Below are 27284 nucleotides of genomic sequence, written 5' to 3' on the forward strand. Positions count from 1 at the left end.
AGCTAAATTACCTGCAATCGGTAATCTAGCTAAATTACCTGCAATCGGTAATCTAGCTAAATTACCTGCAATCGGTAATCTAGCTAAATTACCTGCAATCGGTAATCTAGCTAAATTACCTGCAATCGGTAATCTAGCTAAATTACCTGCAATCGGTAATCTAGCTAAATTACCTGCAATCGGTAATCTAGCTAAAATTACCTGCAATCGGTAATCTAGCTAAATTACCTGCAATCGGTAATCTAGCTAAATTACCTGCAATCGGTAATCTAGCTAAAATTACCTGCAATCGGTAATCTAGCTAAATTACCTGCAATCGGTAATCTAGCTAAATTACCTGCAATCGGTAATCTAGCTTAATTACCTGCAATCGGTAATCTAGATTAATTACCTGCAATCGGTAATCTAGATTAATTACCTGCAATCGGTAATCTAGCTTAATTACCTGCCATCGGTAATATAGCTTAATTACCTGCAATCGATAATCTAGCTTAATTACCTGTCATCGGTAATCTAGCTTAATTACCTGCAATCGATAATCTAGCTTAATTACCTGTCATCGGTAATCTAGCTTAATTACCTGTCATCGGTAATCTAGCTTAATTACCTGCAATCGACAATCTAGCTTAATTACCTGCAATCGATAATCTAGCTTAATTACCTGTCATCGGTAATCTAGCTTAATTACCTGCAATCGGTAATCTAGATTAATTACCTGCAATCGGTAATCTAGATTAATTACCTGCAATCGGTAATCTAGCTTAATTACCTGCCATCGGTAATCTAGCTTAATTACCTGCAATCGATAATCTAGCTTAATTACCTGTCATCGGTAATCTAGCTTAATTACCTGCAATCGATAATCTAGCTTAATTACCTGTCATCGGTAATCTAGCTTAATTACCTGTCATCGGTAATCTAGCTTAATTACCTGCAATCGACAATCTAGCTTAATTACCTGCAATCGATAATCTAGCTTAATTACCTGTCATCGGTAATCTAGCTTAATTACCTGTCATCGGTAATCTAGCTTAATTACCTGTCATCGGTAATCTAGCTAAATTACCTGCAATCGGTAATCTAGCTAAATTACCTGCAATCGTTAATCTAGCTAAATTACCTGCAATCGGTAATCTAGCTTAATTTCCTGTAATCGTTAATCTAGCTTAATTTCCTGTAATCGTTAATCTAGCTTAATTACCTGTAATCGTTAATCTAGCTTAATTACCTGTAATCGTTAGTCTAGCTAAATTACCTAAAATCATTCAGTTTTTGCAACGAAAGAGAGTAAAATCATATAAAAGTCCGCGGTAAAACAGCGTATGTGCAAGAGTGGCTTTCTCCTCGGCTTTATCCACGGTAAAACGCCGTAAGTCCAACAGTATGACATATAGGGTGCAACAAAGCATTATTAAAAAAACATGAAATGTAGCACTTAAACTTAATTTTTCTCAAAAATCTTAAATTTATTCCTAGAAAAAGGTTTATATTTTGATATAAAACCGTTCCCAAACGTAAGAAACGAATATTTCATTTCAAAAGGGTGGCGACAAAATGGTTAAATTTGAGAAAAACTCCATGATATTTCTATGGGAAAATTTAACTTTTTCCCCAAAAGGGCTGATTAATTTTATGGAAATGTAAATAATGGGTGGATCTTTTTGAAATTTTAACCACATATTGAGGGCCCGAATTGTAGTTCTGTGGAATTTTTTCGAAACAATTTATACAATACAAAAAAAACTAGATCCAAACAAAAAACCCTCCTTATACATTAAGAGCAGTATGAAGTCTTATCTAAGAGAGCTACCGGCTACCGCTCGCATACAGTGTCTCGCATACACTATGAAGTTACGAAGAGTGGCACGTAAATCCGAGAAATGCTTTCTAAATTCAATACTCGTGGGGGTGGGGTACACTGACAACGACACTATGAGGTGGAATTTCTAGTTTAGCATACATTTTTGGTCTTTCTGTAACTCATAAATAAACCCTTGCAGTAAGAAATTTCACAATTTCGTTTGCCAGAACACTAAATCCATCAACATACGGGTCAATTGAAGGTATTCCCGATATCTAAGAAAGTTCGAAGCCAACCTCACCGTGTCTAATCGCTTCCAGTGAGGAAGGCTTTCTATACATATACATGCATACAAAATCTGGCTCAGAAGACAATATAAACTCATACGGGACTAGCAAACAATGCTAAATTCTTCATTTCTAGGAGGAGTTCAAAAATGATTCTACACTTCTACAAACTCTTATCAGAAACGTTTCAGAACTCCTTTTAGAACCCTATCTTTACACTGAACTTCAAAACTAATTATTGAACTATCAAAGCCGTAACTTTTACCAGTCCCTTTTACGATTGAAATATCCATGGCATCGGGTACATTGCCTTTGTACGTTCACACTAACTAAATAACTAGTTATCAGCGCATTACTCCGTTGGTTATTAGTACTAGCAGAAGGGGATAATAGAGGAAGGATGCCACTCTGTATCATCTTAATACATTAGTTATGTAACGTCATTCTTCCCAGGCTCACCCTTTTTTGTTTGCTCTCCAGCTCATCAAACTACAGATGGGCATCGCACCGTAAGGTGAATTCTATAATTGTTTGGCACTAAATCCCCAGCAATCATCCCACAAACCTCGTCTTGACGTGGGACAAAAATGCGCAAGCGCGTCTTGCCAAATATCTAAACGCTAATAGAGTAATGATGAGGGAACTATTTATCGCGTATGTGATTCGGTTTAGTAACCTTGCTCCAAATGTTCCGATGTTGGGAAGAATGACGTTACACTTACACCGCTTTGTGGTACACTTCTCTCGAAGAGAAGTATTATATACTTCTGGTACTAGGGGTGTGCGAATACCACTTTTTGGCTATCGAACCGGTTACCGAATACCAAAACATTTTCCTAATCAAATACTGTATCGAATAGTTTATTCCAAATCGAATACCGAATAGTTAGGCCTTGGTAAATTTTTTACTAAACGATTAATCGTGAATAGTTAAGCACAGTATTCGTGAATAGTTAAGCATAGTATTCGCGAATATTCGCGATTAATCGGGTAGTAACGCTAATATTAACGAATAGTTAATACAAAGCAAAAGATTTAGAAGCTTCTAAATTTCAAAATACCTCTCCTCATTGGTGGCCAAGCAGTTCTTAAAATTTTCCTAGGCAAATGGTATTTTTTGATGAGAGACAAATAAAATCGGGATGATTTATTTTTAAATAAGGTGGGTCTCTCAATTGTCCAGGACCTAAATTTATGGTAGTCGAACTTTAACCGAATAGTCAGTTCGGTATTCGATATTCGTATCGAATAGCGAAAATCGGCTTATCGAATACCGGATCGAATTATTCGGTTCGGTATTAGGTTGGAACGGTTAACCGCACACCTCTAGTTATTACATAACCACACGGAGTATGATAGAAATTGGTTGTAAATGAAATAGTTTTCTTAAAATTCAAGTAAATTTTAATACTCGTTAAAATTTTAAATAAAGAACAATCTACAACTTATAAATTTATAAAATTATAAATCCTTTCTCCAGCCATTTTTTTTTTCTCGGTAAATTTTATACCACGTTTTAGATAAACAAGTTATTTTAAAAATATTCCACTACTTGGGAAACGTTCAAGATATTTTGTTATTTTTTTTCTCTCCAAAGTGAATACGTGAGTGAGTACGTCGTTACTCAACGGATTAAATTTCTCAAAATTTCTCTTAACATTTCGTTAATGGTAGGTTGGAAGTCGTCGCGTAGAACGTCTCTACAATGTACGCATTCATATTGCTTTACACTCAACTGTCGTTTCACGCATGTTAAACAAAAGGAGTGGCTGCAATTTAGAGTCACGGGGTCTGTAACAAAATCTTGGCAAATTAGGCAATTGAAGCTCTCCATTACTTTTTTCTTAAATTCCTGAAACGAGAATAATGTATAAGCGTGTAAGTAAATTTCAAATGGTTTTAAGGGGAAGGGGTAATACTGAATTGATGATTATTTGATTAATTTTTTCATGGTAGTTGAAATTGAACGCTGCTATATTTCTAAAATAACAAGTTGGGAAACCAAAATAAACCTCTCCAAGTCCGGACGAAATTAAGAGGTTTTTCTTGAATAATTTAATAAATATAATTGATATTAATTATTTTAATCGTCCGTAATTTACCTTAATTCTAGTTAAATCGTTTTAAGGGACTTTATTCCTAAAATCATTTTAAACATAGCTATTGTTGACGTTTCAATTCAAGCGTATGCCTCTTTAAGAATTATTGGAAATTTAGGGTATATAAGGCACATGATTCGCAATAAATGATGAGAAAAAGCCCATTTGGTGGAAGCCCTAGCTGCCATTGGCAGGCTAGACGTTTCTCGTAATACTAACCCTAGTATTTCTTAATCCTAACGAAGGGAGTAGAAGCCAAAAATTGCTTTCTGAGATCAAGTTTGTTCCGATTTGCGAACGCGGTGACAGACACACAGACACGTCCAGTGTAATACCTCGCCGTGACGTCATCGTCACTCGGGGAGGTAAAAATCTAATCTTACTTGGTTATTATCCGCTTATGTTAATTTTAATATACGGAGCTCTCTTACAACAACGTGAAGTAAGATTAATTTTACAAGTGGGAACAGAAGTTGCAAACTCTACACAGAAGGGTTTGTTCCCAGGATGCCATTGTCCAGGATCGAACCTGGGACCTTCTTGCTGAGAGGCGAAAGAGCAAACTCCACACCACCGTAAAGCAAGAGGTCAGGGGTATGGCTTAAGATAGCTCCTCCTACTGAGGAAATATGCCCAATAGACCCAACCAACGAATAAACAAGTTGGGTTGGTCTAGTCTCCATCAAAGGGATAGGATCACGTGACTAGCAAAGTTTACTGTAGTACCATATGTCGTTGGGTGACGAAAATAAATCTTTTATTTTATTAGAGTCTGATTCTTGGGGTAAAACGGGTTCTGCGCGTGACAATTTCAAGCCAATCAGGTTATCCCTTTCTCACCTCAAAACCCGAGCTCGAGATCTTGAGCTGTTTTAAAAATTAAAAAGATTTGTTGGTTGAGTCTATTGGCTTCGTTTGGAATTTAGCCATTTTGACACTGCCTACAGAGATAATTCTTACGATTCTAAGATTTGTTGTGGAAGAGCCTTATTTTCTTAGTTCATTAAGGAAAGGGAGGGGATGTGTGATCAACTTGTAATAAAACATAAACTTACCAATTCGCCTTTCTCGTAAAACGAACTGCACTCTTCCCAAATCTTTTCATTAATACTATCCACCGACATCATGGCCGCTACTTTTTTGGGTGGAACGTAAGTAACCGGTTTGTTTTTCTTTGGTTCGGGAGCAACAGAGTCTTGAGGAGATCTCTTCCTTTTCCGATTCTTACTAGAAGGCTTTTCCTCACTTTCTTCGTTAGTTTGTGAAAATTCAGATTCATTTAACATCTGCAGAGGAAATATTAATTAAACTCTTTGCTAAAAAATTAGTAAGGATGGTCGACCTAAGTATTTCTTCGCTTCCAAATTAATTTACCTGCATTTTTATTCCGAGATTTTCCATTATTTTCTTCCCTTCTTCAGTCCATGGGGCTGGTGTTGGATCGTCCCTTCGTAGAAGAAATCGCCAAACTCTAAATCCGGAACGGCCTTTCTGGGGCCAGTATTTGACGACCTACAATTTTAACTTTAGTTAGCTACACCTGAACACTAAATAGGTTCATAAAATATCAGTCTTCATGTTATTTTTCACCTTATAGATTCCATCGTATCGATAACCTTTTTCAGGACAATACTTGGAGTGTTTAAAACCTTTGAAACCTCTTAAAACCCTAATGGGATTCCCGCTCCGCCAGTCTTTGGCTTCGGCTCCCTCCTTATCATTTAACGGCGCTGCGCAATTTTTGGCTAACGCTCTATAAAGGTAAATTAAATATTTTATGGTTATTTAAATGATCGCGACTATCAACTAATGTTAACCATAAAGTGCTAATAGCGTGTAAATCTGTCATTAAATTTGGAATTAGTTTCTCAAGATATAATATAAAAGTACATTTCATCAGGAATAGATGTAATTTCAAAAGTAGGAATGGAGAACGGTTAGTATTTACTTCATTCCGACTCATAGCCCAGTATAGATCCCCTCCCTTCCACACGTAACGAATATTTTAAATTATCTTATTGGCTCACTTAGACTAGGTTATGATGACGTTGCTACTAGAAAAATGTGCTTAAAATTATAGATTTTGGGGGGACATCTTGATTATAACCACACTGTTATAACATCAATAAAGTAGCAATAATTGCAATGCACCAGAGTTACTTCGAAGCAAACGACAGCGCGAAATACTTATCTTTAAACCGGATGGTGACACCATTTTGACATCATTAGTCTTTATGCGTAATTTACTTTCCTGTTTCTAACTAGTCTCGATTTTCAAATAACAAAACTAAAATGAGGCTCAGTTTCCACATTTTCTTTTAGGTAGCTCAAAACCTTATATTTGTCGAAAAATGCTATCCCTAATGGTTCCCCTTAAAGATGGATTTTCTACTACACAGTGTTTAATCTTTCTAAAGGCTAGTTAAGCCAAAGGCAGGAATCAATGGGACCTAGTGTATTAGGTCTGATTGGTTCCTGCCTTTGGCTAGATAAAATTCGTGTCCAGAAGGCTAGGGGCGATAATGGAGCCGCCTGTTGCTTTAAAGGCTTTTTCAAACGAAACAACTTCCGACACAACTAGATGGGTCAATGATCAGTTTTTAATTTGGTGATTCAACTTGTCCAACTTCTGTTCATAAGCCCCAACAAGTTAACTCGGGTTGACTCGTCTTAACAAGTCAAAAAGTTGTGTCGTCTGAAAAGGCCATAAGAAGAAATAATTATTACTGGTTTTTATCAGTTAGAACTTGATCGCAAGATTGTTCCGCCGTTCTCTTATTTCCACCGAGGTCCCTGCCTCCACTGCCGGTGTAGTAGAATGTGTCTCCTTCGTCCTAAAAAGAAACGAATCCGTTCATTGCTATCGTTCCGTGATATTGTGGGCCAAAAATGTTGCGCTTCTATCAAATAGGCGTTTCCCACACGCAACAACAACCACATAAATGAAGTTCAAGCTGAGCATTTTATACACAAGAGGAATTGATCCCGTAGAAAGGACTGTATGAGCGAGAAAATTGCGACTTAAATCACCAGTAGCCTTTTGTGAATAATTTTTAGCACCACTCACTACACTAGTGGGTTTTCATAGGCGCTTATTCCTTGCTTTGTATATACATCAACAGGGTACGAGAAAAATTTAAATTTTTACGATAATTTTTAAGATTACCAAGCACTCCCTAGAATTTTGCCCTCAACACAAGCTTTTGAAAATTCATCTTTAGAGAACAGTGCATTAGAAGCGCAATCTTTATGAGAAATAAACTTTGCTTGAAATTTCTTCACAGATTTTCGATATACGCTGCACTTGAAAAATGGGCCGTTATTTTGAGGCCAATCTTAAGTCCATCTAACAGACCGGAGTTTCAAAAATACGTCATGATTCATCAACACCATTTTAAGATTGAACCAAAAAACATCTTGAAACCTCCTTTTTTAAGTAAGCAGGCTTCGGACGAAATTTTTATATTGAAAATACCTGACTTTTCCAGCTTATCCCTGACGAATTTTTGAAAATATCCCAAATCATTTTAAGGTGTTTACCAGAGCCCACTTCATCACACCTGACCCATATTTACCATTGCTAGAAGCATGGTTTGATATACCAAAAGAAAAACTTGACATATCCTTGACATTTTAGGACAAAACTTAGGACAAATCCCTGACTTATTCAGGTTCTGGTGGTAACTGGTAACCCATTTTCCCTCTCATTCGTATTATGCGCGTCCAAGAGGCGGATCTTAGCATCACTTTTTTCAAGATAGAGCGTACATCGAAAATCTGGACTCTAAGACTACTAACAAGATCATCTTCGTAGCCTCCGGAGAGCGCTATTGAATACGCTCCATCCTCTTCCCGTCCATGTATTCCACCAACTGGTGGACGATGAACGCCAGCTTCTGAGGCTAGAATCCTGTACTGCCAGGACATTCCTACTACTATTCCAGGTATGGGGCCAAAATGATCCATGGGCACAATTGTGCATTCTTTGGTTCTTCCGGCGCAAGCCATGCCTTTACCCCAATCACGAGTGGATGATTTCATGGACCCTCTCGAATTTTTTTTGCTTTTCCCTTTTTGTCCGGGTTTGCGGATATCATCCTTATTTTTGCAACTGGCGCAGAACCAATCACCCTCTGGTACCGAATCCAACTTTGGATTCAGGCACCAAAGGTGAAAGCACTCTTGACACTGATCGCACACTATTTGTTGGTGAGGTTCATCTTTTCCACCACACACTGAACACGAACATTCTCGGCATGTAACGTCAGGTCTATCCTGACAATAGGAACACTCGGGTTTTCTAAGTCCTATTGGAGCGCAAGAAGAATAACGTGAAAAATATATATACTAAAATTGGCTGATCAACAAGCAAATTGTACTTTTTAGACTAGAGCCCTTGAGCATCAGTTCATTTAAGGTGGCATCTCTATCTGCCAAGAGGACATTGTCTTCTATAATATACATTTCATCCACTAGATGAATTTTGCAGTCCTGTAGCGCAGTGTCGTCAACTCTGTTGGGAAATAAAAATAACGATTGAAGGAACTGAAAGTTTTAAAACCTTTCTTTGGAGTCGAAATTTATGTGTTAATATAATTGATTAAAGCATTATTTAGGGCTTGAATCAGCTTTTAATTTTTGATTCCGGTGGGTTGAAGGGTCACCAGTCGACTAGCTCAAATCTTTTTAAAGGAAATGCTATTTTTTTAGTGGAAATGAAGGATTTCACGGGACTTCTTCCAGAATGATATAGGATCAAAAATTTTAGGACTTTAGGAAGCAATTAAGATGAAAACAAAGTGAAATTGAACTTTGACAGGATCTTTAACCCTAGCACATGCGTTAATAGTGGACCAAGGTAAGTTAATTTCCTCAATCATCAGTTGCTAATTAATTCTTAGCCATAATTACAAAATCCCCAATGAATGAGCCTTTGAAGTTCAGCTTTAATGCAATGCGTGCCAATAATTATGATAAACGAGAAAAAATAAAATACCCAAAGAAAACGGTTCCAATGACATATTTCAGTCTCCTTGCACTTTTGCGATTGACGATCATGTCGTAATAGTGTCCAATTTTGGTTGAATCATCAGTGTTATAATTCACCATGATTTTCGATCCAGGTGTCACTTTGTCATATGTCACTTTTTGTCGAGCTCTAGGGCGAATACTATTTAACGGAAGCTCAGCCTTGGTTTCGCTTGAAACAAAACAGAACCGAAAATATATAAAGGATGTTTCTGAAAGTCTCACAGAAATTAAGGGTGATGTTCTTTGAGCCATTTTGAGTCGAAAATGTTCTACGACATTTTACCGTCCGAGTCACTGTTTTCGAGATATGATTGGAATGTTTTAGGGATGACCCCTTAATTAAATCAGAAATCATGGTCTTTAAATTTCTTAATTAAATTTAAGGGGTCTTCCGTAAATTACTCCAATCCTTACTTGAAAACAGTGACTCAGACGGCAAAATGTCATGGAACATTTTAGACTCAAAATGGCACAATAAACAGGCTCCTTCATTATTGATGGACTTTTGGATTAAAGAAATGAATAGCTTTCAAATATTCTCACTCTGATTCAAATTCAACGGAATAAATTAGCGAATCTCCACTATTAGTTAAATCATGAATGTTGCTTCTCACTGCATCTTCATTGCCTGAGGATGGTTGAGGTGGCTCTTCCGTTTTTCGAAAAATTCCAATTATTTTAGCTTCCATCCAAGCTCCTTGAAAATGCACGTTTTTCGCGTCAACGAGTTCCCCAACGTTAAAAAATTGACTGCTAGTAGGTTCCAAAGTCGCTTGGGATTCTGAAGAATTGCTATCCTCTTCCTTAAAAGCGGGAGAGAAAAAGTTGTGCGTTAAGACTTGATGCCAATCATGCCATCTTTGTGCGCAAAACGCACTAAAACACAACAAAACCATAGAAATGGTCTTCGTGACATTAAATATGACTAATTACAACAAATAATGTAAAGTTCAATAAAGGGGCCCATTGCTTTTAAACTACTTTGTAAATCTTGGTATAGTTAAGATTTGATGCCAATCATAGGATTATATAGGACTCAGGAGTGTGGATATCTTTATTTTAAAGTGATCTTACGTCTCACCTTGATCTATTCAAATATTGAAGGGCAAACACAGACACAATTATTATTTACTTGAAAAAGCGACTAATAATTAAAAACACTAAAAGGTACTTTCAGACGATCCAACTAAATGACTCAAAACGTTTTATGAACTTTTGAAGCGAAAAGTTGAGTAAATCCTTTTTCACGCGACTAAACTTTTACCACCAAATAAAAGTGCCACCTACTTCAATAATAACCCGCGTTTTTTTTCTAATTCGTTTTGAAGAAATGAAATCAAAGAGTTGAGTCGACAGAAGTTGGATCACTGATACAAATTTTCTTAGCTTTCTTACTTTTTAGGTGACTCAAATCATACAGTTTCTATTCACACGATCAAACTAGTTGATTCAACTCTAGTTGACCCATCAAGCTTAGTCAAAAAGTTGGATCGTCTGAAAGAGCTTCAACTTAAAAATATAGGTTTTTAATATAGGAATTCGTAATATAATATGGGACAGATTCAAAAATATAAGATTTTATAGGAATTATAGGACCGCTGGGCTCCCTGAACTACTCCTTGGAATCAGTGACAACCCTAGCTTCCAAAATAGTAAACTGGTCCTTAGGACTACTCCCCCTTTAGTTTTCCTATAGATTTCTAATTAACCAGTAATTTAAAAACAGGTTCGAACAATTAATACTTCTCCCAAACCGCTTGATGCCATCCCTTGTGCGTTAAAGTCAATCATTGGAACACTGCTAAAAATACTCTTATAAAGTTTGGTAACCTCAATTTTTGTGAATGCAATGTTGTTACGTATTGCACCTCCATGAAATTAGTAAATGCGAAATATTAGAAAAGGTTAATTTATGTATGGTAAGTTTCAGTTATGATAAAAGGGTGGTTGGTTTTCCGTCTTAATTACTGCCGAAAAGCTAAAAAGTTGTGAAGCTACGTACAATGCAGTTAGTGGCCGCTTCCTCGTTATTTCCATTTACGCCACTAGACAAGTTGATTTTCTTTTCATCCTTGACATCAGCATCGAGGTCAAGCTTTACACGAACTTGAAGAGTATGCCTCTCCTCGATACCATAATTGTGTAGGAGTGCTTCTTCGACGCTACCACTTTCATCGGTGTGTTGATCAGTCAGCTGTTTTTGTTTTGATTCATTTTAATTTAATTAGTAAAAATAAAGGTAGATGAATACCAGAACAACAAAGAAAAAAGCGCAACTTACCACCTTTCCTTGGAAGATTAAATCAAACTTATTTATGGGAATATCTATAGTTAGCGATACTTTGCTCCTGAAAGTTTTGACCCTTTGAGTTTTTGAAAAATCCTTGGAACTGAAGTGATAAATTTTCCCAGAAACTGAACCATCAGCGTAATCTACTTGAAGTCTCATTTTTTTTTCTCGACTTTAACCGCTAATGTTCTCCAACCTAGCAACTTTGATATTGTTAAATGAACCGAGCGGCGAGCGCGTAGTCACTGAAGTATTCCACGTGCCTCACGATTGCAACAACAGTTGCAGTAGTCGAATACCCCGCCTTTTCTAACCCGCAGAGTTGCTAGACTAGATTAGAAGATTTCGCCCAACCAATGCAGAAACCAGCCCAAATTACCGCCTGCGGCCCTAACACAATCTTGTTTTTTACAGAAAACCGCCCAATTCCTACTACCGACAGATAGTACTACTATTTCATCACCACTTCTCACTTAAAAAAGTGTAGTTTCCACCCCCCCTCCTTCCCTACAACGGTAAAACCCCTATTTACATAGAGATAAGTGATGTTGAAAGTCCAATTCCCCCTTTCCTGGAATTTCAGAAGGGTTGAAAACCGTCCACAACGTTATTTTACTAACAGTAAAAAAGCAGCGGTTGGCCAATTTATGGAATATCTCCTTGGGAATATGGAGTCTGATTTTTTAAGAGGAGCGGCAATACAAGCCCGCGAACCAATCGCAGTATGAGGTGGAATACAAGGTCATTTTAGAACAAGTTGTGAAACCGAAATAAACCTCTCCGAGGCGAGAGACCAGTGAGCCCCCCCCCCAGTGTCCGAAATCTCTGACCTGATCCCAGCCTTTGTTCTGCTATAGATTTGCAATTATTAAACTGGTCCTGAGGACCAGTAACCCCCACTTCTTGAATTTAAAAACTAGTCCAAGCAATTAATAAACTGGTTTTGGACCAGAGGAAGTGTGGTATTTCCCAGACTGATTGGGAGGCTAACGTTTCACCCGATCGCCGCGTACTTCTTAATCGAAACGCTGGGAGAGTAGAAGCGAACATGTTTGCTCCGATTTGCCAACTTCGAAGGCGGTTACAGACACACGCACACCACGTCCAATGTAATACCTCTCCGTGACGCTACTCCTTGACAAGTTGACAGTCACACAGGGCTAGAACTGATCGAATCGAGGGGAACACAAATTTTACTGTGGTGGCCTAACGCTGGTGGCGCCTCTACACGCTGCGAGGTGAACTAAATTATTACAAACCATTTGAAGTTAAAGCGTCGAGCTCGGTCAGTACCCTGGTTCGAAGTTCTTCGAACCCCACCAGAGACGTTTTATATAGAGAATGGGTAGATTTTACTGATGATTAGTATTTTTGTAGCACCCTAGGAGCGAAGGCACTCGGTGTTGCCCGTCAGCCCGTCAGGACATTTTATATTACTTTTCATGCGGACATTACTCCACAAAGAAGGATTTTTAAATTTCTGTACGCGCTTACTACTTATGAGTAACGTACCTGCAAATTTTCAGCCTCCTAAGGAAAGTGATTTGGGCTGGGCGTTGATTATCAGTCAGTCAGGACTTTGATTTATATAGATATAGATAGATTAAATTTATTTTTTTTCCGTATTATTTAATGGAAGAAAAAGTGTTTGTAGGATGCAGAGAGGTCAATTAACAGAGAATTAAAACACTTGCAAGACGCAACGCCACACCATTTGTTTGGAGTAGAGATTTCGGCCACAAAAAGGCGCGAGATTGGCCTAGAAATAGTTTTTCTAGGATTCCTAATACACGTTCAAATCATAAAATGTCTAGGACAAGGAAAGTCAATTTGTAGGGGAACCATGGCCACTAGGGTTCTAAATCGGTTAATTACCATGGTAATTTACACGGTAATTTACCACGGTAACTGTAATTTACGATTTTCTCGGGTAAATTACCACGATGGTAATTTACCACCGAATTTTCATTTCTTTCACTTGGAAAACGGTCTAAAAGCTCCATATTTTGCTCTACCCGTGCATGCACACATTTCTTCCCATGAGACATGATTAAGTCATAAAAGGTCGAACGGCAAGCGTGGGAAAAATTTGATTAAGGAAATGAAATTTGATTTTCTCGTCTATTGTTGTTGTCGAGTTCGTTTACGTCAGCTGGAAAGCTGTAGTTGTTAGAAATTTCTAGAGATGGGTCAATACCAATATCGGTACCGAAATTTGACTAAACCGATATATCGGTATCAGTTTAAACTGGTTTCGGCCCTACTCTATAATTTTGATCTAAAATCGTGAAATAGCAATAATTAGCAAAATTGGTAAGAAGAAGCAAGTGGATGTTGCTGTTCAAAAGTATTTGGAGCTGCAAACATCAAAACTCGGTGTTTAAATAATGTACGATACTACGCTATAAAATAATAGCTGTGTTCAAGTGATATTTTTCATTATTTAGCTTAGAAACGATCAACATAATTTAATTTTTGAATTTCGTAAATTACCGTGAATGGTAATTTACGAGGTAAGTTACGGCGTAATTTACCATTTTCCAAAATTACCGTCATTTTCGAACCCTAGGAACCACGTGACCGGCGCTTTTCTTTAATTAGTCAGTGGCGTAAACTGATTAGATTTTGGAAATCTTGCAAGACTAAAGCGGAGGGGGAAACTGATTTGGGAAGGCAGAACAGGTACTTGTTCCACCCCCTTTCATAGGAAGAATTTCAGAAATTTGATAAAATTATTTGAAAACTTTTATTTATAAAAAAATACGCTAGTCACAAAGAGGCGACATTATGACTTTGAACACCTCGAGTATCTAAATGTTAATTTTTTCCCTCGTTTTGAAAAAAAAACAAAAATGAACGCGAACAGTATCTTGTAACGTTAACGAATATTCACTATTTACATATTAACGCGCGACCGCACTTTTCACTCGCGCTTTTTCGAAACTAGCCAAATTTTTGCATAAATTAATATAAAAACACTTTAGGTTTGTCTCTGAAAAAATGTTCATATCTCTCAAATTCGTAGGAAGTCGTGTATCACAGTTATTCGTGCCCGAAAAACAAAAAAAAAATCGCTGTTAAAATACTTTTGTTAAATTAAATTTTAACAAATTCTCTCGTACGCTGGGGAAAAAATATCAGATTAATTAATAATCAAATTAAAAACGTTTTAAGTACATTTTACACTTAAAATTTCCTTATAGAGTTAGTTTAAAAAAAATAAAAGAGAAAATAAGTTTAAATATTACATAATAAGCGATACAGTAAATTCTTTGGTTTTATATTTCATCAATTAAACTTTCGGTTCACGTTTCAAAAAATTAAAAACTGCTGCTGAGTTATTAAGAATTGAACCTATTTGTATTTGTTCATGACCCACGAAAGGAATGATCATTTATTTAACACTCTTCAAACTCTAAAATTAATTACTTACTTAAAAAAAAGTGGTCAAGAAATAAAATTTGCATACTTTTTGTTACCGGTAGAGTGATTTCTACATTCGGATTTCTTTTATGCATAGGCACATTTTTTTAAAACCCTTTTTGCTCCTTTTATAGTTTATTACTTTAATAAAATTCAAAAGTTGCCACGCACGCATTTCGAATAATGTTTGGCACTTTTAAAATTAAAATTATCTTCTTTAAAAACCGGTTGTTAATTTCTATAAAATGTTCATCGTATATCAGCAAAGCGAAGTCTCTTCGCCTTCCAGGGTAGATGCTACCGATTCTAATTTGGCCGATAAGTGCATTTTCACGCAATAGGGGTCTTGTTCTAGCGCTTCCAGTAACTGACAAAGAAATTACGGACAAAATCAGAAATCAAGATCGTGTGTTAATCAGTGGTGTGCGAGTCTCATCATAAAAAAAATTCATATCGAGCCGAGTATCAATTCTTTTTTTGAATATTTAGATTAGGTAATTTTTTACTTGTCTATTTATCGAGTCCCAAATATTTACGCCTCGAGTATTAATCGAGTCCCAAATATTTACGTGTCGAGCATTATTTAGTCCCAAATATTTACTTGTCGAGCATTAATCGAGTCCCAAATATTTACGCCTCAAGCATTAATCGAGTTCCAATTATTTACGCCTCGAGCATTAATCGAGTCCCAAATATTCACTTGTCTAGCATTAATCGAGCTCCAAATATTTACGCCTCGAGCATTAATCGAGCTCCAAATATATACGCCTCGAGCATTAATCGAGTCCCAAATATTCACTTGTCGAGCATTAATCGAGCTCCAAATATTTACGCCTCGAGCATTAATCGAGCTCCAAATATTTACGCCTCGAGCATTAATCGAGTCCCAAATATTTACGCCTCGAGCATTAATCGAGTCCGAAATATTTACGCCTCGAGCATTAATCGAGTCCAAAATATTTTCGCCTCGAGCATTAATCGAGTCCCAAATATTTACGCCTCGAGCATTAATCGAGTCCAAAACATTTTCGCCTCGAGCATTAATCGAGTCCGAAATATTTACGCCTCGAGCATTAATCGAGTCCCAAATATTTACGCCTCGAGCATTAATCGAGTCCCAATTATTTACGTGTCGAGCATTAATCGAGTCCCAAATATTTACGTGTCGAGCATTAATCGAGTCCCAAATATTCACGCCTCGAGCATTAATCGAGTCCCAAATATTTACGCCTCGAGCATTAATCGAGTTCCAAATATTTACGCCTCGAGCATTAATCGAGTCCCAAATATTTACGCGTCGAGCATTAATCTAGTCCCAAATATTTACGCCTCTAGCATTAATCGAGTCCCAAATATTTACGCGTCGAGCATTAATCGAGTCCCAAATATTTACGCGTCGAGCATTAATCTAGTCCCAAATATTTACGCCTCGAGCATTAATCTAGTCCCAAATATTTACGCCTCTAGCATTAATTGAGTCCCAAATATTTACGCCTCGAGCATTAATCTAGTCCCAAATATTTACGCCTCGAGCATTAATCGAGTTCCAAATATTTACGCCTCGAGCATTAATCGAGTCCCAAATATTTACGCGTCGAGCATTAATCGAGTCCCAAATATTTACGCGTCGAGCATTAATCGAGTTCCAAATATTTACGTGTCGAGCATTAATCGAGTCCCAATAATTAATTTGTCGAGTAAGTATTTCAAAATAAATGCTCATGAGCGCATCGTCTGCTAAAGTTACAATTAAGCCTTGGTTTCGAGTATTTAAGAAGTTAAAAACTACTCTAACCTTTCTCGAGTATGTTGAAATACCGAGTATTGAACCGAGTACTCGAACTTAACGAGTACTCGCACACCACTGGACTGTTAATACATTAAAAAAAATTTGAATGAAAATTTCCTTACTTCGTCGTTATATTTCGCAGCATAAACATATAGTTCCTTGAGTGCACTGAGAGAATCAAATTCTCCACTATGCGCCTACAATTATACACATTTAATATTAGAAAAAAAATAATTGATCTATATGAAACTGTAGAAATAATTTTACGTTAACGTAAAACTTAATTTTGAGTAATTATGTTATTTATGGTATTAGTTATCGAAGTGCCCACATAAGATCTTTGTTTTAAAGACATATATTTTAAAGCAGAGGGCTGGTGATGTGGTTCCCCTACAAGTTGACTTTCGTTTATAAGGAACGTCAACTTGTAGGGGAACCACGTGACCGGGCCTTTGCTTTTCCCAGGTTCAAGCCCCGGCCACACTAATGCTATGTTTAACCGTTACTAATCATGTTTTGCAAGGTTAGGTGTCAGTGTTATTAACAGACAGACAGATTAGATTTATTAACAATCGCAACATGTGTGCATTCATGTTTAAAGGGAAAGTTTAGCTAACACGACATTATACCTCAAAAGAACAGCATTTTTCAAAATATTAAAGGAAAAACTTCGATCTCTCTATTACAAAATAATTAGCAATTAATTAGTCTTGAAAACGAGGGCTACTGTGCCTCCATTGCTTTATTGTAGTCTGCTAGCCAGAACCCCTTACCCCTAGTCCCCTACGCGATTGGTTGAATTTTAACAGGCTGAGGGAGGTAAAGGGTAAGAGAGAGGGGTTTAGCAGACGACACTAAACCAAAGGCGGCGTAGTAACAGGGTTCATACAACTTTTGGAAAACAAATTTCCCTGAGATTTCCAGGTTTTTCCCGTATATGGAGTATCCTATAGAGCAAATGTTAACGTAGGAGGGGGGGCAAATATGACTATAACATAATCAAAGGACATCCCCGTATCTCTAGTAGAACCAGAGTTATAAGCCTCCAAAGTATAGTGTAATGTTAATCCTACGGAGGGGATGTTTATGGACATTTTGCTTAATTACTCTCCCCCTGTTTGACGCAAATTTCCCTGATTTCCCTGAATTTTACTAAAAATTATAAATTTCCCTGAGTATTAATTCCCTGAGGTTTTTGTCAACTGTTTATTTCCCTGATTATTCCAGGTTTTCCCTGAATTTTACTAAAAATTATAAATTTCCCTGAGTTTTCCCTGAGGTTTTTGTCAACTATTAATTTCCCTGATTATTCCAGGTTTTCCCTGTTTTCCAGGTTTGTATGAACCCTGGTAGTAGTCCTCATTTTAAAAACTCGTTCTTCTTTTAAGGCATAATGTTGTGTTACGTTAACTTTTCCTTGAATCAATGGATAGATAGTGCCGAGCTCTAAACTTAAAAAAATGAAAGGAAATTTACCAGTGACAAAGCTTGCATAGTAGCGCTCATTTCTTGGTCCGTGACGGGTGGTAAATTCGTGATATCATGATAAAATTGTAAAACAGCTTTTCGATAAGAGGGAATGTCTTTAGCAAACAATAATTTATTGGATGGAGAATCCTAAAACAGAACGAATATAAATGACTTAATTGTTTTTGCAGAAATTATCTCTTTTTTAGAAGACTTACTTTTCCTAGTCGGTGTTCCGTCATTGAACAGGCGTCCATCAAAGTTTGGGCCACGACAGACAAGCAGGAATCAACGATGGGTGTCTTTTGAATGTCCAAAATGAAATCGGGGTTTTTGATGAAATTAACCCAAAATCGTAATGGAAGGCTGTTGCTTTTCCAAGCGTGAACGACTTCGGGGTCTGTTATGTTATGTTTTAAAGCAGCGTCATCGAGCAAATCAAAAACCCATTTGATGGCAGGAGGGAGCATTTCATTGGCTGTTAAGATTGTCTGCAGGAAATCATCTACGAATTTCTGGACTGTTCCCTGCATTAAATAAATCGTGTCCATTTCTCAGATATTTCATAAATAATTAAAAAACACTTTTAAAATAACTATAAGGGATATTAGATGTTTAATGAGGGATAAGCAGCTCGAGCCATTTGGCGTATATTCCGACGCGCCGGCGGTAAAAGGTTATTTCGGAGCCTCTGAGATGATTTAGGCCCGAGCGTATCGATTTTTATGTAGGGAAATATCCATTTTCATAGAGGAAATATTTTCACACAATATGTGTACCAGATGGCGCTTTTATTACCGTTGCGAAGCGCAGGGTTCGTACGAAATTTTTACATTGAAAATCCCTGACTTTTCCAGGTTATCCCTGACCAAATTTTGTCAATATCCCTGACCATTTTAAGGTGTTTATCTGAGCCCACTTCATAATGACACCTGTCTCATATTTAGCATTGCTCGAAGCATGGTTTGATATAACAAACGAAATCCCTGACACTTTTTAGGAAAATGTTTTAAATCCCTGACTTTTTCCCCTTTTTTCCATATCCCTGACTTATCCAGGTTTTCCGAACGAACCCTGGAAGGGGGTCTTCCATAACTAAATTGTCGTTGATATTTTAGGGGTCAATTATAAAACGTTTATGAAAGAGAAAGGTTTCGCCCTTAAATTAACGTAATTGTTTTTGGGGCTATTTATTTTTTATTGAACCTTTTGGTTAGATTGTGTGGACAACAAAATTAATTAATTATGAGATTTTAACATTGTTGTTTTTTTAGAAAAACAAAACTTCTTGAAGTTGCTAAGTCACAGTTTTATTATACTATAAATGCAATTTTTTGACCCCTTCATAACCTTTAACTTTTTTATCCTTTACTTCTTTGGCATGATTGTTTAATAAAGGTCTTTGGAAATTTTCTAAAACATTTTCTTACTATCCGCGACCTCGGCTTCACCGCTCTACGTCTATGCCTTGCCCTAATATAGTAGCAGTCGACGCGGTCACGAGGCTGAACTTATTTTTATTTTACGACACTAAAAGCGCCCCCAAGTGAGAAAACACGGCGAACTAAATGAGTTAAAAAAATATTCTCGTTTCGAGATAGGCACGGGCCTATATCATCTCGGAGACTCTGGAACTTATTTTAACAGGAGTCTAAAACACAGGCGTCAAATTGTTTTTCCCCTTTTCAAGGACAAATTGAGGTTGTATTCCGAGTATTGCTCCCCCATTTTACGCGTCCCACCGGACCTAAGCCATTCCACAGTTAGCTCGCCTATTTCTCTCAGATTTCGCATCCCCAGCGCTATCGATAACGCTTCCACAATTTCCCTCTCCCTTGAAACGGGCGTCTTGTTTTCCCCCTTTGAAGGACAAATTGAGCTTGTATTCCGAGTATTGCTCCCCCATTTTACGCGTCCCGCCGGACCTAAGCCATTCCACAGTTAGCTCGCCTATTTCTCTCAGATTTCGCATCCCCAGCGCTATCGACAACGCTTCCACAATTTCCCCTCGGTATGGTCCCATTTCTCCCAATTCTGTGTTTCCCAAAACATATTTTTATCCCAAACTTTCCGATTCCCAGTTCTCCCAATCTTATATTTCCCAATCGGAATTTTTATCCCAAAAAATTCAATTCTCATTTCTCCCAATCGAATGGTTTCGTCTAATATTTTATGCTGCAAAGGGTTGCTTTCAAAACGACTTTGATTATTTTTAATGCGAAAAGATTAGGTTAGGTTAGGTTAGGTTTCGTTAGGTTAGGTTAGGTTTGGTTAGGTAAGGTTGGGTAAGGTTAGGTAAGGTTTGGTTAGGTTAGGTAAGGTTTGGTTAGGTTAGGTAAGGTTTGGTTAGGTTAGGTAAGGTTAGGTTAGGTTAGGTTAGGTTAGGTTAGGTTAAATAATTTTCCTACCAATTAATGTGAAGTGTTATTCTAAATGTATTATATTTTCTGCTAGATCCACGAGAAAGTTCGTGTTTTATAAATCATTTAACTATGGTACGCCTTTTCGAAAATATTAATGTTTAACTTCATTGACATCTCAAATAATGTCTTTTCCAAAACATTACTGTTATGTTAGGTTAGGTTTGGGTTGGTTAGGTTAGTAACATTTTATAAATCATTTAACTATGGTACGCCTTTTCCAAAATATTGACGTTTAGCTTCATTGACTTCTAGCTTCATTGACTTCTCAAATAATATGCCTTTCCAAAACATTACTTTTAGGTTATGTTAGGTTAGGTTTGGTTTGGTTAGGAGGACGTCTCTTCCTCTTTGGAGCAGTTATGCACTTCAAGTAAGTGTATCCCTTATGAAATGAAAAAATAAATTAAACCATCAAATTCTACTCTATTTGGGTATGCAATATTGGGTTAATTGGAATAGGAGAACTGGGAATTGGGTTGAATGAGGTTTGTCTAAATGGAAATTGGGTGTTTTAAATTGGGTGAAATGGGGGGAACCTGTTCAACCACCAAAAAGAAAATACAAGATTCAGGAGGAAAAAATAAAACAACTAAAAAGGAAACTGGATGCGGAGAGAAAAACTCCATTTGAATATCTAGAAATCATAAAATGGAAATTCAAACTAAACTGAATATGTAAAACATATCATTGTTAATAAAACAAAAAAAATTCTCTTTGAACTTATTAACATATGTTTTTTGCTGAATTGGGAGAAAAGAAATTGGGGGAAAAGACATAGTGTTGGGTCAAATGGGATTGGGAGATATGGGAATTGGGAGAAACGGTTTGGGTTAAATGGGAGAAAATCTTTCCCTCTCCCTTGAAACGGGCGTCTTGTTTTCCCCCTTTGAAGGACAAATTGAGGCTGTATTGCGAGTATTGCTCCCCCATTTTACGCGTCCCACCGGACCTAAGCCATTCCACAGTTAGCTCGCCTATTTCTCTCAATCACTATTCGCATCCCCAGCGCTATCGATAACGCCTTCGCAATTTCCCTCTCCCTTGAAACATCTAATATCCCTGGTACAATAAAAGACTTTCGTGTACGAATTAGTTTGATCAGAATTAATTAAATATTCATACCTTTGTTGATAGTAGACGAGTTAGGAAAATTTCGGGAATTGACTTGTGATTATTGTCTTTGCTGAACTGATCGTCGAGGCTTTTGACTAGATGCCAATATCGAATTCCTTGTTCCATCTCGTAGGCACTAACAATTGGGCTAGCCGAGTTCAGGGAGGTGTTTCCCGTACCTGGTGGGCAGTGTAACAAAGAGCCTATAAGAGATACGGAGATCCAGCCCTTACTCAAAAAAACAACACGATCCGTGGTGGCAAATAAAGAAAACCTCGTCGACTTACAATTTGAACTAAAGCTGTCATTCTGTTTAGTCACCAAGCCCATAATGGCCGTATCTTTCACTCCGTAATGTTTCAGAGTGTTTATACGTCTCCAACCGTTTTGGACTTTTGTCGTTAAGTCTTCATCCGCTAAAGTTAAGTGGCCACCTCGGCCATGCCGCCATTCTGAAGGTACAGACAGAACTACTCGAATTAAGGTAACGGGTTTTTTTTGCAAAAGCGAATTTATAATTTACATTCAATAGTACGTGTTTTAATTCAACTATAAATTTTGTTAGCGACATATTTTTAATTAACTTTGTATAAGCTGAATTCGTTAATTATTTGCAGGTTTATCCAGTGTTTTAAATATCAAAAGTTATATTTTCCACTTTTTACCGTTATTTTACCACAGGGTTCGAAAAAACCCCCGGCTCATTAGATTTTATTAAAAAAAACCAGCCAACCGGATTTTATTAAAAAAAAACCAGCCCACCGGATTTTATTAATAAAAAAACAGCCCACCGGATTTTATTAATAAAAAAACAGCCCACCGGATTTAATTAATAAAAAAACAGCCCACCGGATTTAATTAATAAAAAAACAGCCCACCGGATTTTATTGAAAAAAAAAACCAGCCCACCGGATTTTATTAAAAAAACCAGCCCACCGGATTTTATTAAAAAAAACCAGCCCACCGGATTTAATTAAAAAAAACCAGCCCACCGGATTTTATTGAAAAAAAAACCAGCCCACCGAGTTTTATTTAAAAAAAAACCAGCCCACCGGGTTTTATTTAAAAAAAAACCAGCCCACCGGGTTTTATTTTAAAAAACCAGCCCACCGGGTTTTATTTTAAAAAACCAGCCCACCGGGTTTTATTTAAAAAAAACCAGCCCACCGGGTTTTATTTAAAAAAAACCAGCCCACCGGGTTTTATTTTAAAAAACCAGCCCACCGGGTTTTATTTTAAAAAACCAGCCCACCGGGTTTTATTTTAAAAAACCAGCCCACCGGGTTTTATTAAAAAAAGAAAACCAGCCCACCGGGTTTTATTAAAAAAATAAAACCAGCCCACCGGGTTTAATTAAAAAAAGAAAACCAGCCCACCGGGTTTAATTAAAAAAAGAAAACCAGCCCACCGGGTTTTATTAAAAAAAGAAAACCAGCCCACCGGGTTTTATTAAAAAAAGAAAACCAGCCCACCGGGTTTTATTAAAAAAAGAAAACCAGCCCACCGGGTTTTATTAAAAAAAGAAAACCAGCCCACCGGGTTTAATTAAAAAAAGAAAACCAGCCCACCGGGTTTTATTAAAAAAAGAAAACCAGCCCACCGGGTTTTATTAAAAAAAGAAAACCAGCCCACCGGGTTTTATTAAAAAAAAGAAAACCAGCCCACCGGGTTTTATTAAAAAAAGAAAACCAGTCCACCGGGTTTTATTAAAAAAAGAAAACCAGCCCACCGGGTTTTATTAAAAAAATAAAACCAGCCCACCGGGTTTAATTAAAAAAAGAAAACCAGCCCACCGGGTTTTATTAAAAAAAGAAAACCAGCCCACCGGGTTTTATTAAAAAAAGAAAACCAGCCCACCGGGTTTTATTAAAAAAAGAAAACCAGCCCACCGGGTTTTATTAAAAAAAGAAAACCAGCCCACCGGGTTTTATTAAAAAAAGAAAACCAGCCCACCGGGTTTTATTAAAAAAAGAAAACCAGCCCACCGGGTTTTATTAAAAAAAGAAAACCAGCCCACCGGGTTTTATTAAAAAAAGAAAACCAGCCCACCGGGTTTTATTAAAAAAAGAAAACCAGCCCACCGGGTTTTATTAAAAAAAGAAAACCAGCCCACCGGGTTTTATTAAAAAAAGAAAACCAGCCCACCGCGTTTTATTAAAAAAAAACCAGCTCACCGGGTTTTATTTTAAAAAAACCAGCCCACCGTGTTTTCTTTAAAAAAAAAACCCGGATCACCGGGTTTTATTGGGTTTTTTATATTTAGCACCATTTTTTAATATTATTTATCACAAAGTTCGAAAAAAACCGGTTTTATTAAAAAAAAAATCCAGCCCACTGGGTTTTATTAACAAATAAAAAAGAACCAGCCCACCGCGTTTTCTTCAAAAAAGAAAAAACCCTGATCACTGGGTTTTATTAGGTTTTTTACATTTAGCAGTTCCGTGCATTATAGAAATTTTCACTCAAAAGTCACTGCTTAGTAAAAAAATGTCTTAAAATGTTTCATAAAAAATAATAAATATTATTGAAAAATGCTTTTGAAGTTGAAACTATAAATATCTTAAACTGTCTTCAAAATTAAATTACTCTAGCATTCGAATTCATCAAAATTCAACATCATAATGATGGGTTTTATTAAGTGGGTTTTTTTTTGTGGGTAAAACATAGAAAGACCCGTGGTTTTTTTAGTTCGAACCCTGATTTACACAACATTCAAAAACAGCGGAATATTTGGAACACTGGCTTTACCCTTAAACCTAAATAGACTTATTTTACGACACCTTAAACATGTAGAAGCGGCCAAGCCCGCGTTTATATACTTGATACGAAAAAAATAAACAAGACTTACCTAAATCAACATCGTGAACGGAGGGACGTAAGGAGAACGGAGTGTTTTTGTATAAGGCATCTAAAATTTTGCTTTTCACTTGCGTGATCGTATCACAGTCGTTCATTTTGCAAAGTACTTTCTCATCGAGATCATCTTGGACCACTTGCACCGTCTGCAATTAATTGCCAAAATTTAACTTAGAAACTTTTACAAACCAAAATAACATGAGAAGCTTCGTTTGAAAAACCTCGGATTTATATAACAAAAGATAGAATTAATTTTGGTGAATTCAAAAATATCAAGCTTTAACTTCTCCCTCCGATTTCTGGTTATTCTAAGGGAGCGGTAGCTCCCTTAGATAAGGCCTGATGACGGCTCTAATGTATAAGGAAGGGTTTTGGATTGGTTTTAATTTTTTTCGTATTAAGTTTATTGTTTTGAAATTTTTCTACTGAACTAAAATCCGGGCCCTTAATATGTGGTAAAAATTTCAAGATGATCCATCCAATAGTTTATTTTATAAAGCATAAAGTTGCTAAGGGTGGTTTTCATTTCCATAAAATTAATCACAGATTTTGGCGAAAAACTAGAGAATCTCCATAGAAATAACATGGGAAATTTTCCAAACTTACCCATTTTGTAACTACCCTTACAAAAATAACTATACGTTTGATAGATTTGAAAACGGTCTTAAATGAAAGCCTCATTTTTAAAGTGGGCGCCAATTTTTATTTCATTAAGAAAAACAAAGTTTAAGTATTGTTTTTAATAGTTTTAAGTACCTGCTCCGAATTACGTGGTTTACCTTTAAACTGTGGAACTTAAGACTTTTTTGCTTGGGTTAAGTAATAAAGAAAGTCATTCTAGGACTTACGTCGTTTAACTGCGGATAATCAAATTGGTAGGGCAATTAGCTAGCTTAATTGTCATTATAAATTTTGCGCGTCCAATTAATTTAGTTGCAAAGTACAGATTAAACTTAATTAAACAAAATAAGCAATTAAAGATAATTACCAATTATAGGTATTTAAATTTTCACACGAGTCTAAGCTATAACATCTGTTTGTGTACAAGTCTACGGAATCTGTTTAAGCGCAGACCTACAGAATGTTTTTGTGCAAAGGGGTATAAAATCTCTTTGTGCAGAGGCCTATGCAATCTTTTTGTGCACAGGTTGGTGGAATATTTTTGTTTCCAGGTCTATGGAATCTTTTCGTGCACAGGCCTATGGAATAATGTTTTACACAGGTCTACGGAATGTTTTTGTGCAAATCTGCATGGAATCCTTTTGATTATAGGAGTATGGAATCTTCTGTGCACAGGTCTATGGAATTTTTTGTGCACAAGTTTGAAGAATCTTTACGTGCACACAAGTCTGAAGAATCTTTATGTGCACATAATTCTGAAGAATCTTTATGTGCCCAAGTGAAAAATCTTTATTTGCACAGGTCTACGACTTCTGTTTGTGCACAGGTCTATGGAATCTGTTTTGCTCATATCTATGACATCTCTTTCTGCGCAAGTCAATAACATTTGTTTATGCACAAGTCAAAAACATCTGTTTGTACACAAGACAAAAACATCTGTTTGTGCACAAGTCTAAAACATCTGTTTGTGCACAAGTCTAAAACATCTGTGCACAAGTCTATTCCATCTGTGCACAAGTCTAAATCATCTGTTTGTGCAAAAGTCTAAATCATCTGTTTGTGAACAAGTCTATAACACCTGTTTGTGAGCAATTCTATAACACCTGTTTGTGAGCAATTCTATATCACCTGCTTGTGAACAAGTCTATAACACCTGTTTGTGAACAAGTCTATAACATCTCTTTATGCACAAGTCTATAACATCTGTTTATTCACAAGCGAGTGACTTCTGTCTGAATGACGGGTCTACGGATTATTTTTGTGCAAATGGGTATGGAATCTTTTTTAACATAAGGGTTTGAAATCTCTTTGAGCATAGGGGTATTGAAAATGTTTGTGCATAACTCTATGGAATCTGATGTGCACATGTCTATAACATCTCTTTTTGCGCGTGTCTACGACATTTCTTTGTGCACAAGCCTGTGATTTCTATTTGTGCACAAGTGTACGAAAATTTTTTATGCACAATTGTATGGAATATTTTTGTGCACAGGTGTACGAACTGTTTTTGTTCACAGGTGTACGGAATATTTTTGTGCATAGGTGTACGGAATATTTTTGTGAAAATGGATACTGAATATTTTTGTGCACAGGTGTACGAGATATTTTTGTGCACAGGTGTACGTGATATTTTTGTGCACAGGTGTACGTGATATTTTTGTGCACAGGTGAACGTGATATTTTTGTGCAAATGGGTAAGTAAAATTTTTGAGCATAGGGATATGGAATGTTTTTGTGCAGAGGTATATGGAATATTTTTGTGTTCATGTGTTCAGGTATATGGAATGTTTTTGTGCAGAAGTCCGTGGAATATTTTTTGTGTACAGGTATATGACTCATGTTTGTGCACAAATATATAGAATGTTTTGTACACCGGTCTAGGACATATGATTGTGCAAAAGTCTAAGGGATGTGTTTTTGCACAAATATTTGACATCTATTGTTGCACAAATGTTTGACATCTATTTTTGCACAAACATTTGACATCTATTTTTGCACAAGTCTATGGTATCTGTGTGTGTACAGGTCTACAAAATATGTTTGTGCACAAGTCTGAAGAATCTTTATGTGCACAAGTCTACGGA

The 27284-nt window shown here is 36.7% G+C and overlaps 2 protein-coding genes across 4 annotated transcripts; both read right to left on the minus strand.

Moving 5' to 3' along the window:
* Window positions 1-3480: 3480 nt before the first annotated feature.
* Window positions 3481-12000, minus strand: LOC149621249 (E3 ubiquitin-protein ligase UHRF1-like). The gene is made up of 11 exons (XM_089854788.1): window positions 11500-12000; window positions 11221-11412; window positions 9762-10021; window positions 9184-9387; window positions 8567-8700; window positions 7986-8494; window positions 6915-7021; window positions 5778-5940; window positions 5562-5699; window positions 5243-5473; window positions 3481-3940 (listed from the first exon to the last, which is right to left on the minus strand). Exons 1-11 carry the CDS (start codon window positions 11665-11667, stop codon window positions 3713-3715), a joined length of 2334 nt encoding a protein of 777 aa, XP_089710914.1. The 5' UTR covers window positions 11668-12000; the 3' UTR covers window positions 3481-3712.
* Window positions 12001-14851: 2851 nt separating this feature from the next.
* On the minus strand, window positions 14852-24749 carry LOC149621250 (plexin-B-like). 3 transcript variants are annotated; one of them, XM_089854164.1, is made up of 7 exons: window positions 24572-24749; window positions 22011-22175; window positions 21733-21926; window positions 18406-18714; window positions 18197-18337; window positions 16843-16917; window positions 14852-15298 (listed from the first exon to the last, which is right to left on the minus strand). In XM_089854164.1, exons 1-7 carry the CDS (start codon window positions 24675-24677, stop codon window positions 15191-15193), a joined length of 1098 nt encoding a protein of 365 aa, XP_089710290.1. In that variant the 5' UTR covers window positions 24678-24749; the 3' UTR covers window positions 14852-15190. The 3 variants fall into 3 exon arrangements, with proteins under 3 accessions (XP_089710290.1, XP_089710289.1, XP_089710291.1); XM_089854163.1 differs by having other exon boundaries at window positions 22011-22193; window positions 24572-24748; XM_089854165.1 differs by having other exon boundaries at window positions 21733-21902; window positions 22011-22193; window positions 24572-24747.
* Window positions 24750-27284: the final 2535 nt, after the last annotated feature.

This window comes from Phalangium opilio, unplaced genomic scaffold (genome assembly GCF_054372755.1).
Source record: "Phalangium opilio isolate 3A_F unplaced genomic scaffold, DU_Popi_V2 ptg000209l_1, whole genome shotgun sequence".
Lineage (NCBI taxonomy): Eukaryota > Metazoa > Arthropoda > Arachnida > Opiliones > Phalangiidae > Phalangium > Phalangium opilio.